The 26,026-nt window shown below is 39.3% G+C and overlaps 1 protein-coding gene across 2 annotated transcripts in view; it reads left to right on the top strand.

Annotated features, from left to right (window-relative positions):
• The window catches only part of FBXW7 (F-box and WD repeat domain containing 7), a 178,718-nt gene that overhangs the window by 148,670 nt on the left and 4,022 nt on the right, over positions 1 to 26,026 (top strand). For both annotated transcript variants that reach the window (XM_058803173.1, XM_058803174.1), the window contains 7 exons: positions 2,628 to 2,769; positions 9,899 to 10,033; positions 14,335 to 14,458; positions 16,325 to 16,461; positions 18,123 to 18,236; positions 21,298 to 21,479; positions 22,516 to 22,741. In XM_058803173.1, coding sequence (XP_058659156.1) covers positions 2,628 to 2,769; positions 9,899 to 10,033; positions 14,335 to 14,458; positions 16,325 to 16,461; positions 18,123 to 18,236; positions 21,298 to 21,479; positions 22,516 to 22,741 — 1,060 coding nt within the window. The remainder of the gene's footprint in view (positions 1 to 2,627; positions 2,770 to 9,898; positions 10,034 to 14,334; positions 14,459 to 16,324; positions 16,462 to 18,122; positions 18,237 to 21,297; positions 21,480 to 22,515; positions 22,742 to 26,026) is intronic.

Raw genomic sequence — 26,026 nt, forward strand, 5'->3', positions numbered from 1 at the left:
GACCATCTGATCTTAACAGGAACACACATGTATTTGCTATCCACAATGTGAAAGTATTAGGAGCTCTGCTCTGCTTCCTTGCTGCTGCTGTGTGGAGCCAGGAAGCACAAATCCCTGCTGCTGTTCCCACCAGGTGCTTCGTGGGGTAAAGCACTCCTAACCATGAGCAGCAGAGCAGGGCTGTGCATGCACGCCTTACAACTGCATTCTTACTATGTAGTTGCCATAACAATTGTGCTTGGATGTCACTGCTTCCCATCCTGTTTGAATTTACAGTATTTTGCGTTTTTTCCCCACTATAAGCATCATCCCTCCCGTGAGCCTCCCAGGGCTCTCTGGAAATGGCACTTCTTTTGAATGCACTACAGTAGTGTTCAGTCACTGATAGCTCTTGCAAATAGTTTATATTTTATTTCTCTTCCTTTAAGAGGTTTATCAGGTGATGAGTGAAAACTTAAGCAGCAGGTCCTAGGGTTGTTTTTTACATGTGTGAATGCTGCAGCAGAGTAAAGGAGGTGATGTGCTGTTGCTGAGAGGCACTTGTTGCAGCTTCCACATCCTCCCAGGCCTGCAGGTGGTGTCTTCTGATTTCTGAGTCAGTCTAATGGAAGGACTCTCTTGTTGGCCACCATTTCTTAAGTTGACACACTGGGAGTTCTTTGCACTCCCAGAAGAGTAAACAGTTCAGCATTAAAGAAAAGTGAATTTTTGTCAAGTGTGTCTGTCAGGTTCATAGGAAATGCTGGACTTGTCCAGCTTCCAACAGAGACCTGACTCGTTGTTTCAGGGGGATGAAAACGTGGAGGAAAAATGAAGCATGAACAAGTGTCTTCTGGTTTCATCTGAGGTCCAAGGAAAGAAACTTTTAAATCATGTTTTGAATAACTGTTTTTGACTGAGAACCAGTTTACAGCAGAAGAAAGTAAAGTGTAGCAGTTCTACTGGGGCAAGTTCAAGGCTACAATACTCCTCAGAACCAATAAAAATTAATTTCAAGTGCCTTTTTTGGACCTTGAATGATAGGCCTTATGCTGATCTCTATGCAGTGATTAGAATGACTAAGCTGTAAAATCACATTTTTATTTTAAAAATACTTTTAACTGACACTACTTGGATTTTGAGTAGCTATTGGCATAAAAGAATCCTTAAGTAACATTTGATCCTCCTCTCTTAAACTGTTTGATTTGGTTTTATCTAAATAATATGTAGGCAAATGATGCAGTTCTTGTGCCTGCTTGTTTCCATTTTCCCGAGGATCAGGGACTTTAAAATTGAACTTTGTTTGCATATAACAGGTAAAGTCGGTAAACAAATGCCATTGGGAGGATCCTTCATCTCTGAAACAGTATTTTCATACCAGCTTCTGTTTCTGTTATTACTCAGCAAAATGAACAGTTAAAAATAGGCCTGCTCAAACGAATCTTTACTTTTCTTGACCAGTTTGGGTAAATGTTAGGACATGCTATGATTGTCCTTCAGAGTAAGGAAGAGTAGAGTGAAATATTTGTAGAGCATAATGAGGTAAATATTAAAATGAACTTGCCTTGCATCATTTAAAGCTATTGCTGTAGTCACTGAAAAATCAGTAAACCCTCTAAGCTCATGCCTGCTAAAAAGTTGGGTTTATCCTACAAAATAGCAGAGGGTTTTTTGGAGTCTCACACTATATTTCAAGTGTTCATGTTTGTGCAAATACTACTGGGGTTCCATATTTCCTGCTAGGGAATACAGCTTTGATATTCTATAAATGAAGTACTTTACATTATATATAAAAAACAAAACAAAACCAAAAGAAAACCAATCCTGAAAATGAAAAAAACAACCAAACAAAAAAACCCCAAACCAGAAAACACAGTCAGCTGTATTTCTTTAGACACCCACAATAGGAGCTTAATCCCAGCTCTTCTAAAAGCTCCATTCTGTACGAATGAGCTGGTTTTTAACGTGTCAGAGTGAAAAAAATCAAACTGTGATTCAGAGAGCACCTTTGGCTCCTTTTCCGTTTTCACTTCACACCCCCTCCCTTTAGTTCCTGTGTCATTCCATCAACACACAAACTAAAAGACCATATAGAGTATTTCAAAGCCCAATTCCAGACCACTAAGCCACTAGAAATGCTTGATATTACTAGCTCTTTGTCAACAAAATATATTAAAACCTAAAAATAGATTTTTTCCCCCTTTCTGTTTGGAGATGAAGCAGCACTAGCACATTTCACATACAGGTGGAAGTCTGAGATCTGGCTTCCTACATCCCCCGTCAGAAGGCAGCAGTGTAGCCCAGAAGGAAAGGAAATACTTTGGCAAGGAAAGGAATGTGTAAACCTGTATCTTTACACACAACTTGCTGGGCAGTTAACAGAGTGATAATTTTTCAGCCTTGAAATGTGATCCTTATTTCTCCTCTAGTTGGAGGGCTAGCACTGCAGGGGTAGAAGCAGGCAGATTTATCCAGTTGAGGGACTGACCTCTTGAGTGACCAGCAGAACAGTTCTTCACGCTAATGCTTTTGCTTGAAGCTAAAGAGTTTAAGTAGTAGTTGCAAATTATATACCAGATTTTTTTTGCCCTCTTGTGAATTTTCCTTGATGTTTTACCTATGGCTGTCACTTTTTGTTTGTGTGGCAGTACCACGGGGCTGGTGCCATGTTCCGCCACGCCGACAACGTTTGGGGACCTGCGTGCAGCCAATGGCCAGGGGCAGCAGCGGCGCCGCATCACATCCGTGCAGCCGCCCTCCGGCCTCCAGGAATGGCTGAAGATGTTCCAGGTAACTGTGCTTGCAGAAATGAGCATCTGAAGCAGTTCTGCCTCCATGGTTTGTGTAGGGGAGGGCTTCAGTGGAGTTGGTTCTCCTTGTACATCCCAGAATGTCTCTGCCATTGATTTCGTGTTCTCTTGCAATAACAAATGGGCATCAACCTTAAGGGATACTTGTTCCCTGTTTCAGCAGAAAATAACAGCTTTAACTGATTTCTTAATAATATAATCCTTCCTGTTTAATGCTTTCACATCTTCTGCAAAGTCTGTCCAATGTGTAAGGGCTAACTACATGGCCTCAAGCCATTTTTGCTTGAGACTGGTAAGCTCTGGTGCATGGTTTGCTTCAGTGCAATTACAGCTCTAGATTTGTCACAAGTCTGGTATCTTCTAAGAAGAGAAAGAAAAGTTTATCAAAAATAGATTAAAAGGAAACTCGACCTGTATTTTTACTGATCTCTATGTACTGAGCATGTCAGCCAGCGCATGTGTACACAGCTGAAGGAAGAGGTTTTGTTTATCTTTTAAAATGCCTTTAGCAACGCTTCAAATTTTCTTATCTGGACAAAAGAAAAGATATGAAGGACAATGCTGTGAACTGCTTGCATAGGTTGAAACTGAAATCTGCCTGGACACCAGTCAGGGAGCACCTGAGACAATTTTGTATATGGTAATACAAGTAAAGTTTGGGGTAAGCTTCTCCTTCTGGTCCACAGCCTGTGCCATGGAGATCTTAACATTTTGCTCTGTGTTTTTAAGAAGCAGGGATAAGTCTTAGTCATTGATTTGAAAAATGGAAATATTATGTCTTCCTATCTTGATTAATAAACCATTCCTTCTAAAAGCATTTTCAAAAGGAGCAACTAACAAATACAGGCATTGTTTCAATTACTGTAACAGGCAAAGATAAAAGAACAATATTGTAGATACAGGTATCTATCATACAATTTTGCAGGCAGAAATGTGCTTTGGCTTGATTCATGCTGCCACATAATACCATTGATCTCAATCACTGTCAGTTCTGAACATTAAAATAATAATGTAGAACCTCTTTCCTCTTTATTTTTACACATTTATGATCTGCTTAAACCAGTGGAAGCTTGAAATTAGGATTCTTGTACACATCATTCAATTTCTTAAAAATATTCACATTTAATTACTGTGGTGTATCTTTTTTTGAGACTGTTCATAGAAATATGTCTTTTTAACCCCTAAGAATCATATTTGAATGGTACTACTTATATTTATATGGTAATGTAATACTACGTTGTATTTTAACATTTTGTAATGTTAGAACATTTGTACTAAGAAAAGCTATTTTATTACAATATGTAACCTACATCAATGTAAGATTGATAGTTAGTAACAGTTACATATTTTTGAAAAAGATCATGAAAGAGGTTGAAGTGTTTGAGAGTGGTGCAGACACCCATGACAGTAAGAGCAATGCTATTGGCTGTTTGGTTAGGATGAGTAGTCTGTAAGCCCATGAAAATTTTGCCTATGTGGACAAATGTGTGAAGTGTGTAATGTAGAAAACATATGTTTTAATACATATATATTTAGATACTTTCAACTTGTCAGAATACTTAGTTGCAGTACTAAATATCTAAATGCTGATCTATAGTATTGAGAGAGAGGGAGAGGTCTCTCTCTCCTAACTGGAGATCATTGAGCAGCACTTATTGATCATGTCTGTCACTGGTAGTTTTTATTGCATTCACAAAAGGAAGTCCCTTACTTATGAAGAAAAGCTTTCAGAGTCATGTAGCTCTATCTCAGTGTTACATCTGCTTGCCTCCTAATTTTCTATGTGCTTATTTTTCACATGAGTTTCATGAAAGGGGCAAGTCTTACACAGCCAAATGATAAAAGCATATTCATAGGGGAGGTAGCTGTGCCCAAAGGGCAGGATTAAATGGCACATGCAGCATCATTCTTGCAATGCAAAGTTTTTCCTGTAGAGAAACAGGAATGAGAGAACTTTCTTCGTGTAGTGTGTACTTGCTAGTCCAGCTTGGTACCTCTCTCATTTTATATGAAAATATAATTCCAATTAATTTTAAAGATAAATTTCTAGAGGCATGTTAGGGGGACATATGTACTGTTTCAGGTAAAACTGTTCTTTGGCATAGAAGCTGGCAGTGACCAGTGATACTTAGCTATTTTGAGGACTCTCACCTGTATGTTGGCCTTCCATCCAAAGGTCTCCTGATAAAATCAAGACCACTTCGCAAATATTAAGAAAACTTAAGATGGTCTATAAGGTTTTTTTTTTAATTTACTTTTTATGTGTATTTCCTGTTGTTATGTTTTATAATTGATCTAAACCTTTTGTTTTTAAAGTAGTGAAATAACGCAGAAGGGAGAAACAGTTGCACTTTCTCTTTAAAAGTAAAGTTGTATATGGATTTCAGTGAAGTCTGGAGAGAAGAATAGAAAGGCATTTTATTAGATTCAAGTCAGTTAATTTCTTGAAGGTCTATTTATTTTTTCTGGTTTGCAGTGGCTCTTGACTTCAGGTCTTTTTAAAATCCACTTTAAGAGTTTTTAAAACCCAGTGCCCAAGTGTGTCTTTACCAAATTTCTTCCATTGCAAGAAATTTTAAATCACCAAATGCTTGGCATAAGTAAAAAAAGTCAGCTGGATGCTAAGTTCAGTCAGATGTGGTATTTGCTTTAAAAATTATTAAGCTCTCCATTCTTCCTACTTTATATACTTAGGGTTCTGTTTTTTTTTTTTTATTTAAGTAATTTATTTTAAAATGGCATTTTCATGGAAAATTGATTTTGAAAAGTTGTTCCATACACACCAATATAGGCAATCACTTTGAATAACTACTTGATTATTCAAATGAATGCTATCGTTTTACCTACAACTGGAAGCATTCTTTTTCACAGCAGTTTAGATAGTGTTCAAAATGCTTTTGCTATATCTGGCATTTTTTACATAAATAGTTGGCTTAGTCACCTAAACTCAAATTGCTTAACATTCTCCCTTCCAAAGATGCTCAGGAATGAATACATGTACAACTGAGTAGTCCACCTCCTCTGTGAAGCAGGCATAAAGATTGTGCCATGGCCAGCATTGCAGCATTTTCTGCTCTGTGTCTTGTGGTGGGACTAGTCAAGGGCTGGAGTTTCTGTGCAGCCCCTGCATGCAGCTCTGGGGAGATCTGCACTGCAGCTTCCCACCCCTCCTGGCTGCAGCACCATTCCTGCCTTGTTCCAGAGCAGTCCTGCAGACTCACAGCAGGTCCCCTGCCCGTCCCTTTGGTTTGGCTCTCATGGCAGTTTTGTTGCATACAAGTTCAGCTGGTTTCAGAGAAAACTCTACGTTATCCAACATCTGGAAGGGTTGTGGAGTCTGAGCCACTCACAGCTCCTCTAGACAAGGTCCACCATGTGTGCTGCAAATGTTCAGTCCAGGGGACCAGGCTGGAGACTGGGACTCTGATATGGGTTAATGAGGGGACTTCAGCACCAGCTGCTCCTGAGTCCCTCCTGTGTGACAGACTACTTGCTGTACAGCTCTACAGCTGCAGATGGTGTTTCTTTCAGTGCTTATGTGCTATTTTTATCCAGACTAAGGTGCCCTCGGGGTGTGGGATGGTAGGGTTTTGGATAGCTGATCCAAGAGCTGGACAGAAGCAGTCTCCAAGAAGAGCCCTTCTGCAGGTCTCAGTAATGACAGACCTCCATTAACAGTATTTACTAATGGAGAACAGCACCCTGAAGTTAAACTCTTTAAAATAGATTGTCCTTAATATACCTATTATAGCAAAAGGATATAATTGCTACAAGCTGTAATTGTACAAATTGAAGGTAGCAGATGAGAGCTGAGCAATAGAAGGAAGAGCGCAGGTCATGGAAGAGGAGAGGTGCAGAAACAGATGATGGTACAAAAACAGGTGGCAGGTCAGACAGAAGGCGTGAGGTGGAAGTTGTAGAAGCAGCAAAGATGTTGTTTATACTGATTGTAAGGAAGGGAATACATTTACCCAGAGTAGTGCAGGGGGAAAAGAGGGGATAGTTTTCAGTTAGGTAGTGCCATTGTTACAGCAGCTGCTTTGCTGGATGAGGAAAGGCTGGCATGAGCAGCCAAAAGACTTTGGCTGACAAATCAACACCTTCCCGAGGAAATGGGAGCAAAGAGGGGATATGTTTCTTTAGGATTCTGAAATCATTCAAAGAGCAGTATCAGTGGGCCCTGCTGGCTTCCCATGGGCTATGTTAATGAATCCTGGAGTTATCTTTTCCAAGGGAACCCCTGCTCATAATAAAAACTTTAGTTCAATTTTACATTAAAATTAAATTTCAGTTTTGAAGACAAGGAAAGCAAAGGAAGACAATTAAGCAAAAGTATTTTAAAGATAAAGTATATTCTTTACAAGGGCCTTCAATCTGAAAGGGAATTGCCTGGTAGAAATCGAAGGTGTCTGGTCACGATGCAACCTGTCTCAAAAGCCTCTGGTCTTCTACAAAGTTTGAAACTTTGCAAACTGGCCCACAGTTGCTTTTTCTTTTTGTTTTGCAACGTTTGTTTACTGTTGTTTCTCATCAAAGCCACAGTTATTCCTTTTCCCTTCTGCCTGATGAGCTACATGCAGTTTTCTTGCAAGTGGATCAAGCTACAGGGCCCAGAAACAGAATTTACTAGTCTTTTCTTCATTAATGCAAACAGTTGTGTTCATCTGGCAAGGCTTCCTCCCAGTTTTCCATGCCAGACATTTCCCTCAGAGACCCCTCACCAACTGTAGCTGGAGGTTTGTTTGCTTAAGTAAAAGACTGAGGGGACAATGTCCTAGAGACAGCATTTTGTAGCAGTTGATTACTTAAGAAGAACTGTAGGAAGCTGCCTGTACCCATCCCCTAATGATGACAGACAGATAAAAGAGGGTTCTGCTTTTAGTCATTAGTAACTCTTTCTCATTCTGGAATCTTTTCCCTTTTCTGTCCAGATCTGTATTAAGTTTTAAAAACCAACTAAGTGTAAGAGAGTTACAGATTAAGATAGCATACAGTGACATTATTAATTAATAACATGTTGGTAACTGCTAGCAACATTTGCCACAGCAGCAAACAATGCTCTTCAGGTAGAGTTGTTCTAATTTAGTAAATGTAGCTGCTTATAAATTAAGAGTGGACTGACCTTGGAAATTTATATTATAAGGAAGTAGCGCCAGTATTGCTTTCCCTCTTTTTAATTCTCCTAAATTCAAACACGGCTGACAGATGACATTAAAGACTGCAAACGTTTGTACCTAACACCAGCTAAGCTGTGGGTTAATGAAACAAACAGCAGTTGGAAAATTGATGAGATAAACAGTACTTCAGTGCGTGATTTATGGAGAACTGCTCTGTGATGCAAATGTTTCTATTGAAAGAAATTTATAATAAAAGCTGTTTACAACAGCACTGCTGCAAGTTTGACTGAGACAGTCTGGTTTCTTTGTAATATTCTGAGATATTGGGTATGGGACATGGAAACCCTCATCTCCTGGGGTGATACTGCATACACACAGGTGGATGGGGAGTATTTTCTTGCCAGCTTAAACCATTTTACCAATTGCCCACAATGTGTGGAAAGGCTCAGGTCAGGAGCTTCCTCCTCCATTAGGGTAGGCTGTCCAGCAGCTGCAGCACGTTTGCTGCAGGCAGGGGCATGGCAGTGGGGCGAGGCAGCTGCAGTCCCAGAGTGCTCGCTCTGTAACTGAGCCACCTCCGCTGCCCTGAGGCACTCGGGTCACTTGGAAGTTCCCATGGCCATGGTTTGGGTAAATTATACTTCTACTGACATTTCAAGTATTTTGATGTTTTAATTAGGGAAAAATGATGCAATGCTGTGATCTTTTTATGTTGAGTAAAGCTGGGTATTTATCTGCTTTACACTCACTTTCAGAAATTCCACCTTCTTTTTCATTTGCCTCATTGTTCTGGCAGAAACTGCACAGTATACTAACATTGTAGTATGGTGGAGACCAGAGTGAATTTTCAGAGTCAAATCCAAATTTAGAGCATAAGTAGTAAAGATCCTGAGATACATGGCAGACTAATACAGAAATCTAAATTGTAAGGTATCTTGCCCTCTTTTTTTAAGTTTGAGTTAGCCTCTTATTGTAACTGTAATATCATTTGTATGTGCTAATTTACTTGTAAATGTCATTCTAGAAGACATTTGAGAATAGGAATGTGAATTTGCTCTCAAAAACTGTGATGTCTCATTTTCTCTCTAAGGCTTTATTTGTGCTCTAATTCTGTTGCTAAATCAGCTAGCAATAACTGTTGTTTTTTTCTGTAAAGTTTTTTTTCTTTAAATTGTTTTCATATAACGAATCAAAGCTCTTTGATGAGCATAAATGAGTTTAAGACATGATTTTTAGATCCTCAGTATATTAAGTTACAAATTTTTTTCCTACAAATGATGCTACTAATCTGCTATGCTCCCAATTGAGTGCCTTATTAAAATCTTCAAATTTTATAGCACCCATTAGTAAAAACGTGGAGTAAGAAAATTACCAATCAAAATTCCCTGTTTATTCAAGTGTAAGTTGATACTTACAAAATATGCATTGGTTTATAGCCAAGATTCTGAAATTACAACATTGTCACTTAGGGACACACTGTAGTAATAATCAGAGAGTAAGCTAATGTACTTTTCAAGAAAGTTTTTTGCTTTCTTTTCCTCTTATTTCAAGATTTTGGTCTGCCAGATGAAACATGAAGATTAAAAGCTCTCATCTCACTTGAATGCACAGTAGAGAAAGGGTGTTCATTCTATCGCAACCCCTGTGTTGTCTGTAGCATGTGTGTAGATTTCATCAGCTTCAAAAGAAGCTTAATTAATTCAATTATTATTACTAAATATTATTATCTATTTAATTGCCAATCTCTATGTGCGTATAACAAATCCTTTCTTAGCTTATGAATTAGTGTAGTAATTTTGAATATTTTGTGTTGATTAACTCCTCATTTTTGTGTCATTAGCATGAGCATTTATCTCCTGGCTTTTTATATGCTTGTATATAGTTCAGTGAGGAAACTTAATTTGCCTTATTGGCACAGCAGTGGCACTTATTGGTATAAACCAAACCAGTTTGTTAAACTAAGCTCACTCTTTGTTTCTTCTTCCCTTGCAGAGCTGGAGCGGACCAGAGAAGTTGCTTGCTTTAGATGAACTCATTGATAGTTGTGAACCAACACAAGTAAAACACATGATGCAAGTGATAGAGCCCCAGTTTCAAAGAGACTTCATTTCCTTGCTCCCAAAAGAGGTGAGAATTATGGGGTAATATTGCATTCTGAAGTGCCTGGGCTGCCATCTTTAGAAAACTTCTGTGCTGATTTTTGCCAACGTATCGATGTAAACTCATGTTAGAGGTTCACTGTTTGGAACACTGCCATAGCATGCCTACTGTAATTTCAGGTTGACATATCTCTGTCTCTTGATAGCATTTAGATACTTGGAAATACAGATGACCCCTTTAAACAAAATCCCAATAGCTCTAAAAATATCTCTGTATCTTAATTGGGCCAATTGTGCTTTTTTTGGGGAACTAATTCTGTTAGGGCACACACACACACACAGAAATTTCCTCTGGATGTAGGACCTCTCTGCACATTATTCTCTGAGTGTAAGCATTATTTTTAGTGCTGTAAGAGGTGAGTGTTTTGTTAATGTTATTTTTTAATTTTTTTAAGACAAACAGAACCCTAAAATCTCTACCAAATATACAAAAACTAAACCCAGAAAAGCACTTCTTACTAAGGATCAGGCCAAACTGTAATTAGCAGACACCTTACAGTAAATCCTCCACTGAAAATCAGATCATGTTGTATCCAGTTAAAGAGAAACTGAGATTTAGATTTTGGTGTGTGTAATTAAGTGCTGTCCACACAAGAGTAATTTGTGATGCCATCACAATGAGAACATAAGGGTGGATATGCAAGGTTATAAACCCAGTTTGCTGGAGTTACTGAATAAATGTATTTTAGCTGACTTACAAATAGTTCTTCTCACCTTGATTGATTTTAGGAAGGTAAGTCTCAATTCCTAACAGTTTGCAAAGCAGGTTCTTTTAAGTTATTCTGGTGTTTGTATTTGGTTGCTATGTTTGACATGGTTTTATTACCTGAAGACTGTTTCATGTCTCTGTTCTTTGACACTCTTTTCTGACATATATCCTATTTTTGAATACTTGCATGTACAAAACCCTTCTTTCCTTTACTACACTGTCATATCTTCACAAGTCTGGAAGTGTCACAGCCTTCCCTTGCTGGCTGGCATTTGTAAGGGTTGGAATCAATTTATGCAGCAAGTATTAACTTAGTACACAGGACATGAGATTGGTATTTAGAGAAGTAATTCCTGCAGCAGCCTTCTTAGGGAGTGGAAAGGACACTGGAGGAGGAGAAGAGTTCAGCAGCACCCCTGCATGGTTGCCGTATTTCTAGAGAAGCTGTCCAAAGCACCAGAAACAGAGGAAGGCAACAAGAATTTATGTTTTGAAGAGACAGAAGATACTTTGCCACTTCTGCATCTAGTCAGTCTGGAAATTCAACAGACAATTGATAATAGTAACTCGGAGATCAGTTCTCTTTGCATGATTTTGTGGCAATACTCACTCAAGTACAACCAGTGATCTAGCTACACTGTAGCAAAAGATCATGTTATAATTTCAGTTTTCACAATTTCTTCACAGAGAAAATACAGTACTTAGCAGTAAAACTTCCTCACTTAGGTTTCTTCCCTCCCCTGTAAACTACTAATGTTTAATTTGTTTACTTCTGGTGGGATTCCTGCCTCTTTAAACCAGAATATTGTAATGTGTAGCTTCATGACAGGCTGACTTCACCAGTGAAGTTGGCTTGAATAATTTTTGCTTCCTAACCCCGAGTCACTGTCACCAAAATTACCCGAGTTAAAAAAAGCCATGGAGCTGACTCCACCATCTCCTGTGCTGTTCCCTCAGCCAGATCTCCCCAGCAGGGCTGTCCCCAGCTGCTGAGTGCTGGCTGCAGGGGGGGTGATGCTCTGAGCTGTGGGGGCACGAGTGAGTTGTTGGGGTCAGTAATTCCATGAGGAGGCTTCCCTGGCACAGGCAGCCCCCTGTGCAAACACGCTCCCTTGGGCTGTCGCTCCACATTAACATCTGTGGTTAGCTGCAGTGCTGCTGGATGCTGTGCACTGATCTTATTACCAAACCAGAACAGGAAGATGATGTGGACAGCAGGGTTTTGCTTCAAAACCATTGTCTGCAATGCAAAGGCAATAACTGTGGAAATGCCAAATAACTGTGGAAATGTTTGCTTTCCTCCCGATAATGCAGCAGTCTAACAGTTAATATGAAATAAATACTCTTGTTTTCTTGCTCAGACTTTACAAAAAATTATTCAAATTAGTTATTTATGAAAATCAGGTTGAGACAACAAAAGATAAAGAGTTCTGCTGAAATCAGTAATAGAAATGTTGTCGGTTCTGTGTGTTTAAGTGAAGAAAGAGGCAAGGAACTGCTTGCAGTTGGGTGTTATTATCACTGCAACAGAGAGTAGTCATAAATTCAGTTCAGTCAAAGGTCAGATCTTTGCTACCTGAAATTTTCTTATAACTAGATCCATGAGCTGAGACAAAGGGATGTCATCTTTTATCCACTGCTAATCCTAAAGTCAGCTGTGGGCTGTGTTGACCATTGATGACTGTTTAGATAAATCTAGTCCAAAATAAATGTTACCCATATTTAACCTGGTTTAGACTCGGTTGGTTCATAGGTTTAATTAACACCAGCTTAGCAAATGTCTGTGTTTGTATAGATAGTAATTTTAAAGTAATATTTAAACAAACTGCTGTCAACTGAGGAACATTCGGCAAAAAATGGATAGGGGCCGTGTCATGTTTGATTTTTGTCACATGCAGGTCTATGTGATGTGTGTTAGGAAACAGCACTTTTTCAGTAACTTCACATGGCAGGAATGAAGACAGAATGTCTAAAAGGACTAGTACAGTTTTTGCTCCTGTAATAGAGAGCCTTACACCAGATCCCAAATGCTGACTCCCTGAGTAAGGAGAGAAGGTTCTTCAGGTTTGTGGCCTGGGGTGCCTACAGGATCCAACACATCATTTAAGGCACAGGTCCCTCTAATGTGGAGTGCTGTGAGCTCCCCATGAGCTGCAGGTGATGACTTGCAAACAAGGTGTGTGTGCAACCAAAATGCAAGTAGTTGCAACGTGCTGAATTTTTATTTCCTACTAACACTGGCTTGTCTAGATCACTAAATGTTTCTCACAAAATAAAGTGAAAAATCTTCTGAGGTCAACAGCCTGCAGTTATGACTTCCTCAGTAAATTTCCATCTTTGCTGCTTTGAAGGGCAGATTCTGTTTATATATTTCTATTTATCTACCTAATCTCATAACTTCAGTTAAAAATGAAATTGAACGTCCTAAACAAAATAGATGCAAGCAGAAGTAAAAGTGGGTGATCTAATTTCCTTGACACCTTCTACATCCTGTTAATTACTGAGAAAGTCCCCAATGTAAGCATGTTAGTAGTTCTCTGCATTCATGTTTATCAATATTGTTCTTTCTGCAGAGTTTTTAGGGACTCTGTGCGTTTCCTGTGACTTTCCTGCATCTTACACTTACTGTCCATGACTGGAGAGTTGCATTGTTGCTGTCAAGTAGAAAAGCTGTACTTGGTCATCACACCCTTAATGATGCACTCCTTGTGTTTAGGATTGTGATTTATATGCCTCTGTTTAAGGCTTCATGGAGAGGTGGAGATTTTGGGGGCTTTATTGTGGTCACTATATGGCTTAGCTTAGTCTGAGAAGGTGTGAATTTTTCCCAATAAACTTCAGTTTTGTCACGTGGAAAAGCTCATCTTCCATTTACTTTCTGGTGCTCGTTAGGATTTGCCCTGTGATTTTGGTAACAAGCTCTACTGAAGTTACATGGCCTGATCCTACTGGATCCAAATCCATAAAGCTCCTTGTAACTCCACCCAGGAGTGTGTTTGAATTCTCATCAGAAAATGAGCAATACCTACACTGCCTTTCCTATGACTGCAGAGTGGTTTGAGCTCTGGGGAATGTAGCATTTGCTTGTTCTGTATTTGGGCTTTCTGAGTGATGTTACTCATCACAATGTACATCCCTATCTGCTCACATGGGGAGCACTGTACTTTTTAGTTCAACCTTCAAAATAACTTTTGTTGAAATTGTTAGGTAAAATAACATAGACATAATTATTTTGGTAATAATTATTCTAATGATTCAAAGTAATGTGGCTTACATTTTTAAAAAAAAGTAGTAATTATTTCAGCTGACACCTATTTTCTTGCAAATGCAAGAATCATTTTCTGATATGATCTGCAAGGATTTAGTTACTTACAATGATTGTTATATTTCCACATGCCCACAGGAATAAACTGGAGTCTGTTAAATTTCAGAGATTGTTTAATAATTTATCGTTCCAATTTTCTGTATTTCAGCCCCTGATGTGTGATAGTAAATGGAGTTATTTCACTTTTCTCTTCAAAAGCAGTACAGAAAATACACTTTCTTCTTATTTTTTACAGCTGGCACTGTATGTGCTGTCATTCCTGGAACCCAGGGACCTTCTGCAGGCAGCCCAGACTTGTCGTTACTGGAGAATTCTGGCTGAAGATAATCTTCTCTGGAGAGAGAAGTGCAAAGAGGAAGGTAAGGCTGAGCAAAATGATGGATGTAATGGTCAAAGTGTTGCCATCATAAAAAGTGCAGTTCATTTATATAATAAGCTTAAAGTTTTACGAAAACAATTAGCATGACTTTAGATTTAGTGCTAGTTATGCTTTAAGCTACATGGTATGTATCTCTGTTGAAAGCAGGGAATAGAAATAATCCATGGAGTGCTGGAGTTTAGGCGTGAATATCTTGTTTATAAAGTATGCTAGTTGCATGTTTTTAGAATACAGTTGGGATTGCTTTTTGAGGATTGTGTTTATTCAAAATGCTACCAAAAGAAATAACAGCTGAGGTGTAAAAATGATAGGAGTATAGCCTGGCAGTTGTAGCATGGAGGAAAAACTGTTTCAGTGCTTGGTAGAAGGGCTGCTGTAATTTCACGTCACTTGTAGGATAATTAAGGCAGAGATGGCACATGGTAGTGGGAGAAGGTGCTAACAGGTTTGCTTGGAGAGGGACACACAGTCCATTAGCCACATGGATATTATCCTGCTCATGCCAATTCAAGAAGATATGGTGCTCCAGCACTGATATGAATGGGCAAAAAAAAGGCTCCCATGAAAGTAGCCGCCATGTATTTGTGCACATGGAGAATGCAAGCTCTTATTTTTAAGGATAATTATAGGCACAAGAAATCTCTTTGGGCCAGGAGGGAAGGCGGGGGGTAGAAGACTGCATACATGTGATCCCAGAGCAGTCTCATCGTGGACACAGGACCCTGTCCATACTGCCTTGGATTATGGAGACAAGGCCTTCTTGAGGGGCTGATGCAAAGGCTCAAAAAACAAAACAATGTCGGTTGTAGCTGGCTATTTGTGAGGGCACCTAATATGCTTTCTTTTATGATGGAAAGCAGGTGTCTGACCTCCTAAATCTTCTCTACAGATTCTCCTCTTAAAAATTTCAGTGAAAATGCATTAAAAGGACAGAGTGATAAAAAGAAGGTTGAAAGGGGAATGAGCTTACATTTGTGAGATTACAAGTAAGACCAAATACATCCAGGTAGGAGAGCACAGGCAAGCAGGCCAGTGTTGCAGCCTGCTTAGCCTCAGTGAGCTGCTCAGTAACACGAAGGAGCCCTTAATTCAAGGTTGCAGGCAGAGACGGAGCTAAAGGCAGAAGAGTGAAATCCACATACTGGCAAGACACAAGACTCCTGCCAGTAATGAAATGCAGTGGAGAGAAGAGTTGCATAGAAAAGAGAGCAGGGTGAGAGAATTGTAAAAAAAGCTGTATCTGTAGTAGCAAGGGTAAAACAAAGCTCTGCTGCTTAAGTGTCAAGTCAGAAAGGGCATAGCTATACTTAAATTCCAGCCAAGAGAGGACAATGCCAAAAGCACTCAGCCTTTCAGATCAAGAAAGTAATTAAAAGCTCACTAATACCAGGAGTCACAGTGAACTTAAAGGTAATGAAGATGGGTGACCAAAGTGGAGAACCACAGACAGAAAGGTTGACTTCTCAGACTGTTCCAGAATAAGCATGTAAGTGGTTAAGGAGGTTTTTGGACAGTACCCATTTGTAAAAGGCAATATTCTGCTGCATTGCCTCAGAAAGGGGAATCCAAACCCGAGCTACGAGGTTGCCAGCAAGGAATGATGAACTAGAGCATTTTCAGTTGTGATTATGGTAATGATTATGCTGAACTGACAAGGACAGAGAGAGTATAAATCTCTGAGGAGCAGGATGGTGTCAATGACACACAAATGTTTGCATGCAGGAGATTGTTACATTTCTGCCATATTTTAATGTCAGGGGTCACCGTAAAGGTTTGGGAGAGAAAGTGTTTTCTGTGGGGTGGCCTCATCTCTTCCCTTCCCCCCCTTTTTTAAATTCCATTTTAGGGATTGATGAACCATTGCATATCAAGAGGAGGAAAGTAATAAAACCAGGCTTTATACACAGTCCGTGGAAAAGCGCCTACATCAGACAGCACAGGATTGATACCAACTGGCGGCGAGGAGAGCTGAAATCGCCCAAGGTGAGGTGCTGAGCTCTGTGCACGGGGCCGTGAACAAAGCAGGAGCAGCTCGTGCCTTGGCCTCTTTCCTTTGGACAAACAAGACTATCCATGCACAAAAAGCACTGAATTGCTGCTACAGAAAAAAAAAAATTCGTGTTATAGCCCACCCTGGATTTAAATTATATTTTGACCACCATTTTGGCAATGTGTTACACTTCATACTGCAGAACCCTTTCACTGCTCTTCTAAGAATTCCTGTACAATTTTGGGAATCCTTATAAATATGCCAGTCTCTTTGAGGCAGGTAATCATGGAAAATTGATTTGAAATACTTATATTTAAATATACAGACATGTATATTGTACATATATAGGTGTATATGTATGTATTGGTAGAGCTGGGTCATGTTGCAACCTAAAATACTCCATGACTGTTCTGTGATTAATTCATGCTTTATTTTTAAATATATTCTTCTAAACTGAGCAGCACAAGACAATAACTTCATTCTGTGTTAAGATGTCTGTGGGGTTTTCTAAGTGTTAAAATTATTTTAATGACATTGATATTTATCATTGCAACCTTTCCAAATGAAGACATGAAGCAATATTTCAAACCTTTTGTAAATAAAATAGCAGCTCTCTAATCAAACCTGATAATGAGCGAGCAGCCAGAAATGTCAAGAAAACCCATATTCATGGCTTTTTAAGGTTTTAAGGCAATTTACCTGTTTTCTTAATTAAAAATAACAAAATAAAATAAGAACAAAAGAATTCCCTTGGAAAACCTATGGCTATATCCTGCTGTTTATTTGGCCATGACTTATCTACATCTCTGGCAACGGTTCTGTATTTCTTGCGTTGATATGCCACATCAAGTTATCTTGGAATTATTATTAAAATTACAGCCTCTGGCTTTATCCAAATGCCATTTGACTTCAACAAACATCTTAAAAAATGTTTGGATATCTTAAATAAAAAATTCTTCATCCTATATATTCTGCTGAGGATTTTTTTTTTTTGCTATATTGCAATAAGATATACAAAATTACAGCTTTTCCAAAGTCAAGCACTGAAAATCCCACCTCTATAAAGCAACATTCCAGTCTACATTCCCAGCACATGGAATTGTTGCTTTTGTTTGCATTTAATTGAGTTGATGGTTTTCCAGTTTTTGACTTTGGTGCTGACTGGCATTTAACAAAATACAATGCTTGGCTGATAAGGGAAAAAATAGATGTAGTCAGCTTGACCACTGAAATACAAATACACAGCAAATAATCAGCCCATCCTTTTCATTCAAGATTGAAACAAAAGGTAACAGTAAATTGAAAATCAACTGAAAAATAAAGAGATGGAATAACTGCAGAGGAATAGAGCAGTGTCCAGTTACTAATTCAGCCCACTTTTGTTAGTGCTTTTTCCTGGTACTTTCAGGAGGCTTGCAGTAGCTGTAGTTGCCTGATAAGCAATGCATCATCACTCCATGGAAGGAGGGAAACACCTTCTTTGGTCCCAGCTGGCGGTAAATTAGACTTGACACACGGGATTAAGGGGCCTTATTATTACTGAAGCAACTCTAGCATTTTGTAATTTATGAATCAGAAGAGCACTTTGTTTCTCCTGCTTCTCTAATCTCCTGCATTAAATTGTGACTGTTGCTTTTGTGTTCTTGGTTGCCAGGTGCTCAAGGGCCACGATGACCACGTGATCACGTGCCTGCAGTTCTGCGGGAACCGCATCGTGAGCGGCTCCGACGACAACACGCTCAAAGTGTGGTCAGCAGTGACAGGCAAGGTGAGGTGCCTGCTCTGCTGCATTCCCTGGGAAGTGAGCACAGGGAGGGCACTGGCACAGCAAAAGGGCTGCTGGGCCATCAGACCGCGCTGCAGGGTGGCCTTGGGTGCTCTGGGGCAGGAACTGGGAGATTTACCGGATAAACATGTGGGTTGCCTTTTCCCACACAGAAACTCTTCCAGTCCAAAAAGACACCTTGATGTGAAATTGCAATGCTGCTCATGTTACCACTGGCATATATCCTTGTTCACTTGGCAATTCTGCTATTCTTGTGGAGTCGATTGTGACATGGATTTTAAAGAATTTGGACAGAAACATTACTTTATCTTCCTTAAAGCTTAACTTAGGCTGCATCTACCCCTCTGGATCTCTTTTTCTCACTTATCTTCTAGCATTCTTTCTATTGTTTTCAAGTTTTTGCAATGGAGTGTTCATTTTACTGGCTCAGATTTCAAATACAGAGTTTGTTTTTCTTTCCAAGCTTTTATATTGCTGAGCCACAAAAAAAAAAAAAAAAAAAATTAACTTGCTTTAGGTTTAAATATTTCCTATTAAATTACATCCAGCTCAGGCAGGAATTTAATAAGCCTCAATAATTTAATTCTGGCTTAGAAGAGCAAAACAATATGTGCAATCAAAAAGACAGTTCTGAGCATTTCAGTCATGTTAGAACATCACAGCTACTCAGCCCACAGTTTTTTTTTCTGAGGTGACTGACCAAGGGTGTAGAAAAGGCCTTGGGGAAACAGTACGTTTTCCTTTTAGACTGGTATTGTGTGCACTTAGCTTGGATTTAATGGTATAGATAACAACAGGACAGCTGCTGAGGATAACGTGTTTAAGATGTAAAAGGTATCCACTTCATAATGTGGAAGCTGAATGTATTCAGCATTTGTCATTGCATGCCCAGAAGATCCTTGAAGGGATTGCTAATCCTGCTGTGGGTAAGAATAAAATTAAGAGCCATAGGCAGCCTCACCCTGCTGCTGTTGGCTTCCCTACAACAAGCTCTCTAATGAGGGATCCCATAATGAAATGTGTGTCTATTTTAATTGAAAAGGGCAACCTAAACACAAATGAAAAATACTTTCTTTGTACATACCACACTCCCAAAAGCAAAATGTTCCCTTAAATATATCAAATTAAGCACAGTGGCATGACTTAACAATTACTGTTCAGTAATTTTTTGCAAGTAATTGCAAAACCTAGTGTGGCCATTTACCCCAAACCTTTAAGAGAGCCAGAAATTGTGTCTGAAAGATGGAAGCATGCTGTATCAGCCCTCATGCTTACTGATGCTGAAGAATTAATAAAATAAAGAAACCCTAAAGGTTGGTTTGTGCAAATGAACATGACTAAATAATTCCCTTGACAGATGTAAAGCCTAAAATAAGGATTCTGTGTTCTTGCTGCTTTAACAGGATGATTTCTTAAAATATGAGCACATTGGATGAAATAAGAAAAAAGAGAACTGGAGACATGAACATCAGCTATGAACTGAAAAAGATGGATTTGATAGCAGTGAATTAAGCCAGGAGCCAGTAATTGCAGAAAACTGGTTAAAAATTGTTAAAGAACAGTAGAACAAAAAAGCAAATTATTTTCAAGGATGCTAGAAAGAACAGGATATTAACAACAGGAATTACTATACTGTTACTGATGCAGAAAAAATACTTTGGAAGAAAATTCATGTGATGGAAATACAGCATGCAGTGATAATAGAACATTTCAGCAGAAACTCATGCTTACTACAGAAGTTGTGGTTTTTCCTATTAGAGTTGATCCAGATAACCTGTGTTTGATTTTTTTTTCCTGAAGTAACTTTTGGCTTAATATTAGTGCATTAAAGGTATGATCACAAGGAGAAGATCCAGGACAGGGCAGTTAGGAGGCCAAAATGCATCAATGTTTAAATGGAGTAAACTGAAAGACTGGGTATTTGGGATACACTATCTCAGATAAAAAATATTGGACTGCGTCAAGAGGAGTCAACTAACAGTTAAAGGAAGGCCACGGCAATTAATGCCACTTAGCATTAGATTACAGAAAAAGAGATCCTCAAACTGCCTTGACCTCTTTTCTCATGCAGTTACAGGTTTGACTGATAAAAATAATAGTGCAGAAGTAGATGGCTGTGTGCACTGAAAGACTCTATCCCCATGACAGAACTGAAGAAAATAGAATAATGCAAAAATCAACATGGCACATATTTAAACGGGTTAGAAAATGGGTAATTATAGAGATCATGTTGTTAAAGTAAATGCAGAATCTTCATGGAGTATCTTTCTAGAGGAGTCTTGCAAGGATCTTTCCTTGTCTGTACTAATTAGCATTTATTGCTGCCTGGTGGGAAAGCATATATAGTCATTACTTGTAGGGAAAGCAGCCTGGGAGACAGAGACGAGCCATTGTTCCGGGCCGACAGGGGTTTTGTAGAGGAAGGTGTGAGCAAACACTGTCTGTACATGGTGAGAAATCATGTCATGCATTTGGGATCAGAGAAGGGAGGCTGTGCTTATGTAGTGTGGGATTCTCTCCTGGGCAACAGGAAAGTCTGAAAAAGGTCTGAAACATGGTTTTGCAGGAGGGATGCTGTAGCTGTGGTTTACAGAGAGCAGTGTTTCTTGGATAAATAGACAGAAAAATACAGCAAAAATATATGGTTTATAGATTGGTGGTTAAATTACCAAGTGTGTGCTCTCTCCTCTTCTAACACACTTCAAAAAGCTATTGGAAATCCTGCAGTGACTCAGAAAAATGCCAGAAATATGACTCAGGGCTGCAAAACATGTCCTTGTATTGAGAAATGTGGAAAGACGGCTTAGTTTGTCAAGGGAAGGATTACAAGAAAAATTCCTTACAGTTGAAGTACCAACAGTTGAGAGAGAAATTTGATGAATCTTTTTTAAAAAGGGGAATTTTTTTGTTAGATCAGAAAGAAGTTTGCAGGGGTCTTCTGGCTCTTGCTATGAGAGCCGACTCTTACCTCCAAGATTGCTTTTTCTTAAAGTATCCCTTCCCCTGTGTCAAAAGGGTAACTAAAGAAAATGTTTCTTTTCAGTGTTTGAGAACACTGGTTGGGCACACAGGAGGAGTGTGGTCATCACAGATGAGGGACAATATCATCATCAGTGGCTCCACAGACAGAACGTTGAAAGTCTGGAACGCTGAGACCGGGGAGTGCATCCACACGCTGTACGGACACACCTCCACCGTGCGCTGCATGCACCTCCACGAGAAAAGGTGAGTGAGCCTTGCTGCAGAGCTCCAGCCACAGCCTGGCCCAGCATTGTACACTCCTGCTCACAGAAAGTGCTCCTGAAACGTGGGGACCTCATCCAGCACCCAGTGAAACACAAACCAGGCAAAACATACATCAACACAAGGGAGGAGATGATTAATAGGAGCAGAAGCATGAGAATACTAAATGAAGAACTGGAAATTGAGTCATGTACTTCAAAAAGTCACAGTCTGCATTATTTCAAAGCTAATTCTTTGTTACACCATGATCCAGTCTCCCACACAGAATAATTTCTTCTTTTGTCAATGCTACAAACTTTTACTCATTTTACCAAATAATCGTCTAAGTATTTCACTGCCGTATTTTATTTACATTTTAACTGATTATAACATAATTTTTGCAATAATCATGTCTTGATTCAACAAACATTAGCTGAGCTCTGTTATTTGGCTGTGGTATGGAGTTGTTGACAGATTGTTGGTTGCATTTCTTATTTTTTGAAGACTGATGATGTTTTTCTATATAAATTCCATTGGTGTTCATTCCATCTCATTTCTGTTATTGCCTAAAAAACCTTATAGAAGTACAAACTGAAAAAAAAAAATCAAGGAGAATAGCTGTTACTTTACTAAAAGTGAAATTTCGTAAGATCTTTGTTTATTTGTTATAATTAGTCAATTTGATTATTAAAACAGGATGCCTGTAGCACTGGCTGGAGCTCACCATGTTCATAGGTAGATACAACAGCCAACAGAATTTCTCATGGCATTGTTCAGGAATGAAGAGCCTTTTTAAATGCTGATTGCTAATTATATCAATCAGACAGATCCTGAGGAGGTGAGTAGAGAAAGGAAGAAGGGCCCTCCAGTCATTTGAGACCCCATTACCATGTCACACCAGGCCAGAATTTTGGTGGCTGCTGCACCAACTCTATCTAATGTCCCCAGTTAAACCTCAGAACCCATGTGTAGCCAAGTTTGACTGCTGTGGTGCTTCCATGTCCAGTGCTGAGCGCAGGAGGGGCTCTCGTTGCTGCAGGGTGGTCAGTGGCTCTCGCGACGCGACGCTGCGAGTGTGGGACATAGAGACGGGCCAGTGCTTGCACGTCCTGATGGGCCACGTCGCCGCAGTTCGGTGCGTTCAGTATGATGGCAGAAGGGTTGTAAGTGGTGCATATGATTTTATGGTCAAAGTGTGGGATCCAGAGACAGAGACCTGTCTGCACACACTGCAAGGGCATACTAACAGAGTCTACTCGTTACAGGTATGTGCTTTTTATCTGCTGCTTTAGTTTCCTTAAGTAATGTTTAAAGTCAGTTTATTTCATTATTATTAAGTTGTGGGTACCTAGTACAGAATTATACAGACCACAAGCATACAGAGGCATCTGTAATAACCCCTCTTTCATTTTGTTACGCTAGTTGTACGTTGTCTTTATTTAGAAACTTCTTTAGAGTAGCATTTTTTTAAAGGAGCCAGTACAATAAAGCCCAGGTCTCTATACCAGCAAGTAATGTTGTTGTGGATTGATGGGTTGTTTGGTTGAGATTTTTTTTTTCAAATCTTGCATGTGTTTTGGAATTATGTTTTTGCTTTCTTCAAGAATTCCAAACTTACTGTTTTGAATAAATCAGAGGATATAGGAATTGACACTGTGCCAAAACCCCTATTGGATTAATGTTCTGATTTATGGAGTTCTGTTTATCCTCATTTTCTAGTCCCATCTTCCAGTTCTAAACTATAATTCAGAGTAAGGCTGAACCTAAAATTTTAATGATCCTATGTAAATCTCTAGCTTTCTGCTTCCTCTTCTCTAAGTACAGGCCAGATATACAAGTGTGAGACTGTTTCAATAGCAACATGTTAATGGAGGTGCAAATTATTATGGTGCTACTTTGTGGCATCTCTCCGTTGCCCACCAGTTACCCACAAAACTGGCAAAGATACACACAGAGCTCATGTCTTGGGTCTTCTTACCTGTACTAACCCAAAACATCATCTTGTTCATTCATGGAGTCAAAGCATCACTTCCAGGCATTGAAAGGCAAAAGAAATTAATTTCATGCTTGTGCCTGTTCACACCACAGTCTGGCAGGACTTGAAAAAGAAATCAGCAAAGACAGTTCAAAATTGGGAAATGGCATTCAGCATGTAACTGCTCTGGTTTGTGACTCAGAAAGCGAAGCTCAGTGCTAGAGACATTTTTCATAAAGTATTTCATATCTCCCCATAATATATTAAATATGAACAAAGTTCCTAATTGGTTTCCTTTCCCAAAAATATGTAGCAAAATCTATCAAAAACTCCAGCCCTTCTCTTACATTCATATGCTGAGGAGTGTTCTCTAGACAAGCAGAAAGCAAGTTAAAAATGCTCTACTACCTACCTACCAAACATAGTCTGAGGATTTATTTTGTGTGGGGCAGTTTGGGAACAGAGGTTTTTCTGCCTTGTCTTCACCACTGGCTCTTGTTTTGGCTTACAAATATTTATGTCTAGCTGATACTGTAGTAATAATGGATTAAATGACTGGGTTATGTTGCACATCAATATGTTCTGAAACAAAGGGGAAGGGGGTCAGGGAGGGCAAGCTGGAGGCTACAGGTGCTTAAGGTTTGGAGCAGAGATTCTTTAAAATTGCTTAATGGCTCCTGTCTTTCAGCCTGAAGTAGCCCCAAACAGCAGAACTCCCATAAATAGAATAATCAGATGGAATAAGCCAGTCCTCCAGGGCAGGTTCTATATCTCCATATTTCTCCATGTGTAGACCTAATATTTTCCAGAGATCCTTATACAGCAGTTGAAGACCACTAATCATGCATAAGAAAGAGTTTTCTTACTCTTTCTTACGTGCCTTTGCAGTAACCCTCAGATTTTCAAGGTTCATGGATAACTCACTGATCCAAACCATTGTTTGTTTCACTGCAGCACCATCAATTTCTGCATGCCCAGCCTTAAACCTTTCTTTCTGAATACCTTATGAACAGGGAACACAATTACTTAAGGGGGATTCAAAAGAATTCAAAATTTGTTACATCAATCAGGTTTAATTCTTTTTAGGATAGAAAAATATTTTCTAGTGTTCCTAAGTCTGTTGGGCTATCTGGCAGTCCTTGTCTTTTTATCTGAAGTCAGATTATTTTCCATCCTCTTTTGAAAGCAGGAGACCCAAAAGAGGGTCCAGTCAGAGTCTTATCAATGCTTGCTAGAAGTGAAAGGACATTTTCTTATGCCTTCCATTCAGATACCAGAGGGTCTTTTTTAGTGTATTTTCACCAGGAATGCAGTGCATACAGCAGATAAGCAGTCTGTGTGCCAGTCACTCTTCATTCTTTTGAATCTAGATGCCATGCCCAACCATGTCTGACTGCAGAGATCTAAGATACTCATTTTCTGCAGGTCTTATAAGAAGCAGCAGCCCCAGATAGTCTAGTTCCCTTAACTGGGTTTGGTCCTTGCCTTATCAGGTACCAGTCAGTCCACAAGGACAAGTAGTGTCAGATTGCCTTAAATATAACCAAGATTCCTGTCCAGCCTCCCTTCTCCCAGGCTGCAGCTGTACCTTCATTCATTCCCTGCCAAGTTCAGATCCTCACACTTTTCACTTGACTTCTACACTCTTTGCCTTTGGTCAGTTCTACTGTTTCAAATGTCACTCAAATCCTGATGAAAATAGTAAATGCCAGACCTCTCTAAAACTCTTTCTGGTATCTCTGATAGTACTCTGAACAAAGTAATAGTATCCCTGCCTCAAATTTGTCTCCCTCTTTGTGAAAATACAACCAAGACATTTGCTGTTTCACATGGCTTTTTACTCTGTCATGGAAAAAAAATCATATTGGTTAAGACAATTTTCCCACAAATCTGTGTTTGCTGCTACTTACCACATTTACAAAGGGCTAAAAAGTTCCTTGTGGAAATTGAAGTTAGGCTGATTGATCCATAATTCCCCTATCCCATCATCTTCAATAAAAGAGGGAATTGTAATTGCCATCTGAAACTTGTCTATCTTCCATGGTTCTCAAAGATAGCAGCAGATGTCTCTGAGACTGTCTTAAAACAACTTGCCTTATGTGATTTTGTCCCCCCATTCTAGCAAAAGCTTGTACTCATTTGTCATTGGCATTAGGGCTGTGAGCCTACGCTCGCATGGTTGAGGACTGAGACAAAAAGAAGTTAAATAGCTGGCCTCAATCAGGGTGTCCTTCCCACTAAGGATAAATGAGGGCTTTTTTGGCCTTCCTTTTGGTGTGGTTTTGTTTTATTTTGTTATGTTTTTGGTTGGGACTTTTTTACACAATAGTGAAATGGCTCTTGCTAGTTTTATCTTGTGTTGTGCCCTGCCTTTCTGGTTTTGTCCCAGTGTGCTCTTTTATACACATCTATTGATCTAGTTTCTACTTTTTGTACAATTCCTTGTGGTTCAGCCAAGTGGGTCTCAGTAATTTACAATACTTCCTATCTTCCTTTCACACAGGATAGTTTGTGTCTTTAAGAAACTGCCAACTGTCCTGAACTCTTCTTCCCCTCAGAGAATAGATACATAAAA

This window comes from Ammospiza caudacuta, chromosome 4 (genome assembly GCF_027887145.1).
Source record: "Ammospiza caudacuta isolate bAmmCau1 chromosome 4, bAmmCau1.pri, whole genome shotgun sequence".
Classification (NCBI taxonomy): Eukaryota; Metazoa; Chordata; class Aves; order Passeriformes; family Passerellidae; genus Ammospiza; species Ammospiza caudacuta.